At 47.4% G+C, this 7,491-nt stretch overlaps 1 protein-coding gene across 3 annotated transcripts; it reads right to left on the reverse strand.

Annotated features, from left to right (window-relative positions):
- Window positions 1-4,359: 4,359 nt before the first annotated feature.
- Window positions 4,360-7,116, reverse strand: LOC136501279 (uncharacterized). 3 transcript variants are annotated; one of them, XM_066496781.1, is made up of 8 exons: window positions 6,654-7,116; window positions 6,428-6,543; window positions 6,241-6,329; window positions 6,069-6,143; window positions 5,852-5,944; window positions 5,592-5,687; window positions 5,252-5,440; window positions 4,360-4,879 (listed from the first exon to the last, which is right to left on the reverse strand). In XM_066496781.1, exons 1-8 carry the CDS (start codon window positions 7,022-7,024, stop codon window positions 4,802-4,804), a joined length of 1,107 nt encoding a protein of 368 aa, XP_066352878.1. In that variant the 5' UTR covers window positions 7,025-7,116; the 3' UTR covers window positions 4,360-4,801. The 3 variants fall into 3 exon arrangements, with proteins under 3 accessions (XP_066352878.1, XP_066352877.1, XP_066352879.1); XM_066496780.1 differs by having other exon boundaries at window positions 4,361-4,879; window positions 5,592-5,690; XM_066496782.1 differs by lacking the exon at window positions 4,360-4,879 and having other exon boundaries at window positions 5,089-5,440; window positions 5,592-5,690; window positions 6,654-7,115.
- Window positions 7,117-7,491: the final 375 nt, after the last annotated feature.

The raw sequence follows: 7,491 nt of genomic DNA on the forward strand, positions 1-7,491 counted from the left end.
TAGGAGTGGAGTATGCATGCATGCCGTTGCTGCCAAGCACTCGATCGTAGTGCTGACTAGTGGTGATGGATCACGAGCGGGGGTCATAATAAGCTTTTCTTTAGTTCCATATATAACATACGTGAACGCGACATGATCCTGATCCACCGTCGACGATCTATCAATAATGTGGAGCATGTACTACGCTGTCTGTGATTCACCACCAGCCAGCTGATCGAGAGAGAGTTAGTTAGAGGCTAGCCCTGTACGTAGCTGTAGGTGTGGGCACCGCCCCGGCCTGGCCCTTCTCCTCCGTCGTCGCGTGTCCATATATGCAACTTGGAATGAAACCGAACCAATCTCAGTTCGTCACCCGTCGTCGTCGTCAGTCGTCAGATGGCACGTCGCTGTCGAGCACACGAGCCGCACAGTATCTCGTCTCCGATTCGATCGCCCGTGCATGCGCACGAGTCCGCGAACCCGGTGCTACTACAGGCCGGGCGGGCGGACAGGTCCATCAAGCCGAAGCCAATATGGAGATCATCGGCATGAAAGCTAGCGCGGGCGCGGGCGCGGGCGGCAGGACCAGGACAGTGCCGCGCCATGGACCGCGCGCATGCAGGACCGACAGGCCGAGCAATGCCACCTAGGTTGCAGAGCGAAGCGTGCCTGCGGCTTGCGAGCGCGCGGGACGGACATCGGAGGTCATCGGCTCATCGCAGATGCACATCCGTGGGTATGCACGCCACCGGCACCGATCGGCTGGGAGCGACAGCGTAAAGGCGCGCCGCCATGCACGGTGGCGACCCGTCGTCTAACACATGCCAAGCGGCTAGGGCCAGCCCTACGCGCGCCCTGGCGTGCACACCGCACACGTACGTACAAGTGGTCTCGACTCGCGTCTGTCTGCTTTTTTTCTTTTGTGTGTGGTTCGCGTCTGTCTGCTTCGGGCTATAATTTGTAGTTTCTGCACGGGCCACGTACGCCAGTGATTGGCACACAATCGGCTCGCGACCATCGAATGCATGCATGGTGCGCGTGGTCCGTGCATCGATCTACCGACGCCGGCAGCGGCAACGGCACATTGGCTCCGCTAAAAGCCCCGGCCGGCGCGGTCCCCGGGTGGGTGGGGCTGCGGCCAGCTGGCCAGGTTACCCGCGCACGAGGTTCCCTTCCGCTCGCCTTTTGGCTACTACCTTTTGGCGTCGATCGGGGGGGTCGTCGTGCGTTCGCGAGACGTACTTGTCCCCGGCCGCCCGGCGCGGGGCCGCCGTGCGGTGCGCAAGAGGACGCTGGCCTTACGGGTTCATCAGTCCTTCACGGCTGCAAACGTGTACACGGCGCTGAGATGCAGTGAGCTAGTGCGCTGAGCTCCAGTCCTTCGCTCTAATAATTTCTTCGTTCCCAGCTCCCATCTTCCTGGGAGACCAAGGCAGCGATAATAGGCCCAAGAGGCCAAGACTACAGTGCACGCTAGCTGGTTGCTGTTGCTGCACCTGAACTTTGCACGTGTCCCGCGTGAAGATTTCATTATTATTACACTAAATACACCTCGGGAGCTCAAACTGGACTAACGGCAGTATCGGAGGTTTCATCTAATTTATTTTGCGTTTAATATCTCGTGACACATCAGTGCTCACAGTTACGTACCAGCACAGCACAGAAGCTGACGTGGTAGTCAGACTATCCTAAGAGTGCCAAGGTCTCTAAACTTCCAAAATAGTACACATTTAGGGCATGTTTGGTTCGTCTAGTAGCTACTAAATTTAGTAGCTTTTAGTTACTTTAGTAACTTTTTAACCAAACGCTATGACTAAAGCTACTAAAAGGGTTTTAGTCCTCTCTAGTAACTCTGGAGTTACTAAAAGTGACTAAACCGTTTAGTAGTTACTAAAGTTTAGTAGCTCGAACCAAACACCCCCTTAGACCATCAAACTTGCTAGTCATATCACATCAGGAAATGATTTCTACAAATAATTAGCACTATAAACCTATATATTGTCAGCTGTTGACTATACGATGACTCGATCTCTTCCTCTCTCTTCGCCTTCCTCTTCTTAGACCGTCTTCAACGAAGAACTCATATGGGCACCTAAACCTAAAATGGGTGGTAAGAGACCCAAAATCAACCTCCAACATAGTACATATATGAGAGACCTATTTTTGGTTGCCTAAGAGACACAACCTAAATATGGACATACTCTCTCCTGAAAACTCATTTGTAGAAATGATTCTTTTTTTAGTCTTATTGTTGGAGAATATGCCGAATATGTATTGAACCTTTAGTCTATAGCGCTGCCTAAAGAACGAATGAGTCTTGTATTTTGGGTGTTGTTGTTGCCTTAGACTTCTTCCAGGACTAGCGCGATGCATTTTTACTCTTGACGAAAAATAAGCGTGCATGCCCAAGGTGATCTCGATCGATGTGCTGGTGGCTGCTGCTTGCCCGGCCAGGGTTCGTTTGACTGCGGCAGCCGGCGGAGCTCAGCTCACTCACCCACGCGTTGTGTCTTGTGGGAGCCGTTTGAGTTGACCTGGGGACCGTGCTTACCGCGGCCGCCCCAGCTCCAGCTGCACCCATAATCAGTCTGTTAGCTTAGTCGTATTTAACTTATAAGCATAATTTATCAGTCAACGAATAATATTTTTCTCTCACTATCAAACTAATCAACAGTATTTTCAGCCATGACTTATAAGTCAAATCAGTCCAAACGAACGGAGCGAATAGAGGCAGTCTTTTGCGAGGAACAGCCCCGGTCGCCAGCTGCACTATACTACTTAGCGTCACCCAGTGCGTCTGCATATATATATAGCCATTTCGTATACCTAAGCCTCACAGTGGATCGATCAGGGACCTTTTGTTGGGTGATCGATCAGCTTGGAAAAAGGCAGCCAACATAGACGTACGTACGTACTAATAAGTACGTATAGAAATTGTGTGTGTCGTATATATATACGTGCAGATGCGATCGTTAAGTGGATCACGCGAAGTCGTCAGGCAGTACAGCTACAGATGGCCTTTCGATCGGCTCCTTTTAGTTTGGAGCTCATCGTGCAAATAAATTGCCTCGCAACCGTTTTCCTCAACACGTGTGCAGCGCACCAGACATATGATGCATGGTATATATCTGACCTTTATTCTGCACAATTGGCTTCTACGTGTATATATATACACTATATCTTAGGTTGACAGTACTCCCTCTCGGTCCCAAGATAAACGTGTATTTCACTTCTCGAGGACTAGAAATATAAAAAAACAGTATCAACATTTGTATCTCTAAATAAGTTTATTATAAAAATATATTCTAATCTAATGATAATTATTATACTGCATAATATTGGTATACTTTTGTATAAAATGTAGTTAAACTTTACAATGCTTGACTCCTCGGGAAGCGAGATGATGCGTGTACTTTGAGACGGTGACGTTGAGTTCAGTATGGCAAGGTATCATAACAGGTACAAAAAAATGAATTCAAATTAATGCGTGTGGTAGTTTAGCGTTTTGACATATTCACAATACTTGTCCTCCTATCCTCTGAGTTTCATCTCGTGGATTTCCTGCACATTTTTATCCTTTGTTTGAATCATCACATGATATTCAAATAAAAGATGCAGTTATTAGCTAATAAGCTAAGATCAGTACAACGACGATTACTATGTTGTCACTGCTTACCCTTACCCAGCTCAGGGCGCTAATTAAGCTAGGGAGAAAAACACCGTACTACATTTTTAATATATAATAGTGAAGCTGTTTTAGAGTTATAGTCGATCAAGTACTCAAGTTGTTTACATGCATTATTTGTCTTGATTAAGTTCACAGAAATTAAGTGCCTATATGGCCACTGGTATTGACAGCTTCTTCCTCCGATTCAACTTGGATGCCCTTTCCTTGCTCGTGAAGCCACTTGATGAGAACAAGCTAATCAGCATGTTAGCTTGTTAGTTTCAGCCAGGGCTTATCAGTCATGGTACAGTATTTTTCTCTCACAACAAACCAGCAGCCAACAGGACTTATCAGCCCAGAAACCAACCAGCAAACAGGCTAAATATAAGATGATAAGATACTCCCCCAGGTCATAATATTGCCTTCGCCCTGTTCGCTTGGCTTAAGTTCTAGTTTGAGTCCATCGGTTGTAGCTACACGATACCTTAGTTCATAAGTCAAATTCGGATTTTGCTTGGACTTTGCATAACTGGTGGTGTACTATTATACTACCAAGCTATACACAATACCTTAGTTCAATATTCTGAATACTGACACAACAAGATCATACACGGGCCAAACTCAGTCCGTTAAAAATAGAAGACCTGAAGTGGACATGTTCAGCATTCCTTTAGCACATAACCATCCATAGACGCACCAACTTACATGGGCCTTGTAGGCCTTTCTGTTTCCGGCCTTCTCTTTTCCTCTGTTTTCAAAATGGTGAACATGCCTTTCCTTTGGCTTGAAAAAATAAAATTGCACTTTCCTACAAAAGAAGAATACTGAATTACACAGCAAACAACGATCATCTCGCGCCAACTAGAGTGACATTGGCACCAAGAAAATAACCTAGGTGCTTTGTAACTTCCTAGTGACAATGGCACCAACGAATCAACTCGGTTTTGGTAAATTAACTTCGGCAGATCCTCGCCGCAGGGTAATCAATGAGTCCACAATTGCATTTTTGCGAAGCTCGTTATGGCGATGGCAACTTAGAAAAGCCACATGTTGGCGATGGCAAAAAATAAATCTCAAAGGCATTACTACCAAGGGTAACTGTACAATCCGCAGCAGGCACAACAGCCAGGATGCCAGGTCCTCAACAAGTTCTGGTCATTCAGGTTTCAGAGGAAATTCCATCAGAATTTTCTCAAAATCTATTGGTTTTCTCCAAGCATATTTACCAGTGTCCTGCATAGGGTGACAGGATGATTAAAACACAAAATGCATCTTTGTTGCTTTGCCCAAATATGAAATGGCAAAGAAAGTAGAAGAAAAAATACAGGTAGTGTTTTGTTGTCTTGTGTAGAACTGTAGATATTCAGAAGATAAAACTGCGCTTGACAGTTCATCTAGAGGTACTTCAATCAAGTCATTATCCTTGTGGAGAATCTGGACTGTTAAGTTTCAGATTTCCGCTGAATCGAAGTTTAAGTTTCAGCTAGTAAAAAGTTCAGTACTGTACTGTGAGTTTGTGTACATTGTGGAAGTCTTCATCTATAGCACACCCTGCAGCTGTTCATACAAAGCCCAAAGGACCAATCCTATTATAGTGTCCCTCACCAGGCCCTTGATGAGTGAGCTAACCCATGTATCAGATGATGCTCTACCAACCAGGTCTCGGAATCTCAAATCCCCTTGATCAGAGATCAGCGCGTACACAATGCCATTAATGTGCCCCTTCCCTACAACTCCAACAACAGTTTTGCTCTTGTTCACAGCCTTGCTCCTCTTCAGCGACCATGCAAGGAACTGCAAGAAAGCATCCAGAGTTTAACTGAACTGCTAGAGGCATGGATGATTGAAGTATGGTGCAAAGGTTGATGCAATTAAAAAATGCACATAGTTGCATGTTCTGCAAGAGTGGAGGATTTAAATAGGCTGTTCAGAATCATACTCATACCATGTCGCGTTCATGTATTAGAGACTGCGAGAGTGCAGGATAAGATGTGCTAAGTTTCTCATACAACTCATATGGGCTGACGGCAGTTTTTTCATCCTGCTACAATAGTAATAATCAAACAAGAATGTCAACAGACAACGGCAGTAAAAAATGATTTCTCCGACATTTGGTTCATGATACATTCTTGTACTAAAAGGACTGGCAACATTTTCTTTTAGGCAATTACCACTGAGGACTGACAAATGAATACAAGTACTTACTGGCGTGTCAGTTGTCGACGTAATTCCGCGGAACAGTGAGATGAGTAGCTTTGTCTTTTGATCCCAGGTAAGGGATTTCCATGCTCGTTCAAGCTGCATGAACAATCTGATATGAGCTTCAGCTATTCTATCAGCTGTACTTTCCAGAGTTAGCAATGCAAGCTCAGTGTGCAAATACCATTAAAATAAACCATTGTTCAGCTAATAAGCCACATACAGTTATTTCAATCGGGCGATCGCCAAGAACAAGCTGAGCTCCAATGTCTTCAGACACCCTCCTAGCTGCCCGGAACTACCAAAACACAGTATATGGTAGTAGAATTCAGTTGCTATATTGTCACATAACATCTGAAGAAAACTTACATGTCAGTTTATGAGCAAGCACCTACCTCTTCTCCAAACGGCCGGTTCGCACTGGAAGAAATTTTAGAAGAAAAAACAGCGAGGAGCAGACGCAGAGCAAGGGCGCTCTGACCACCTGTACCATCCCAAAGAAACCAACAAAATCAGCAGGTCTCAGTCGTTCCATGGCTGATGAGAAGTGGTAAACACAAGGCAGTGGTCGGTCGCTCTTACCCAGGTTGATGCTTCTGTTGACTGCACCGAAGAACTTGGAGCCACCAAGAGAGAACATGTTGGACTTCAAAAGCGGCTCGTCGGAAGAATCAGTGGACACGTACATGATTCCAGCTCTGTAGCGAGGGCTCTGCAATGGCGTCAATTAACCCCGGGAGAAGATTTGACAACACTTCTTTAGTTTAAGCGGCTTAATAATGTTTATTAAGGGAAGGGAAGGCCTTGCCTGCTCCGGCAGAGCTCGACGACGACGTTGTCGGGTTGGACGGCGCGGAGGACGCGCTCGACGTCGGCGACGGAGTCCGGGGAGAGGTGCGAGGTGCCGAGGATCCACACCTCGTCGGGCTCCACGAAGTCCGGCGGGCGCCACGCCGGGACCGGTCCGAACCGCCGCCGCGGGATCCGCACGAGCGCGCCGGACTCGACCAGCCCCGCCAGCGCTGGGTTCCCCGCGGCGGCGGCGCGCGTGTCGGCGAGCACGGCCGCCCGGTAGTCAAAGCACGGCGGCGGCGGCGGGATCGGCGGCCGGAACGACGCCGCCGCGGCGGATGGGGTGGGCCCCGCTGCCATCCTGGCCGTGGCCGGTCGGCTGCGCATCTGGGATTCTGGGTGGCGGGTGGTGCCCGCGCGGCCGCGCGCCGTGGGGAGGATATGAATGGGACCGGGCCGGGGATTGGGCGGCTGCGTCGATGGGCTCGGCACCAGTCGCCTGGTGTTGATCGTAACCTGGTCACGGTTAGTTTTTTTTTTTTCTCTCTCCATCTCACTTTAATTTCATTTTGAGGACTGAGGAGGTGTCCAAATATGGGCCTATCATCCATGGGCCGTGTGTTGGAAACAAAAAAAGAAACTTCAATTTTGAGGCCCGTTTGAAAACAGAATATTTTTTTACTGTTGTTATTACCGACTCGCAATGCACCTGTGCCACTTCAACGTAGGGATAACTTAGAAGTGAGGTAGTCTAAAAGAAAAAACTTAGAAGTGAGGAGAAAGTTCAGTGGCTATAATAATTATCATAAATGAATATCAAAATGTGGAGAAAATGTCACATGTTTTCAAATTCA

Source organism: Miscanthus floridulus, chromosome 13 (assembly GCF_019320115.1).
Source record: "Miscanthus floridulus cultivar M001 chromosome 13, ASM1932011v1, whole genome shotgun sequence".
Classification (NCBI taxonomy): Eukaryota; Viridiplantae; Streptophyta; class Magnoliopsida; order Poales; family Poaceae; genus Miscanthus; species Miscanthus floridulus.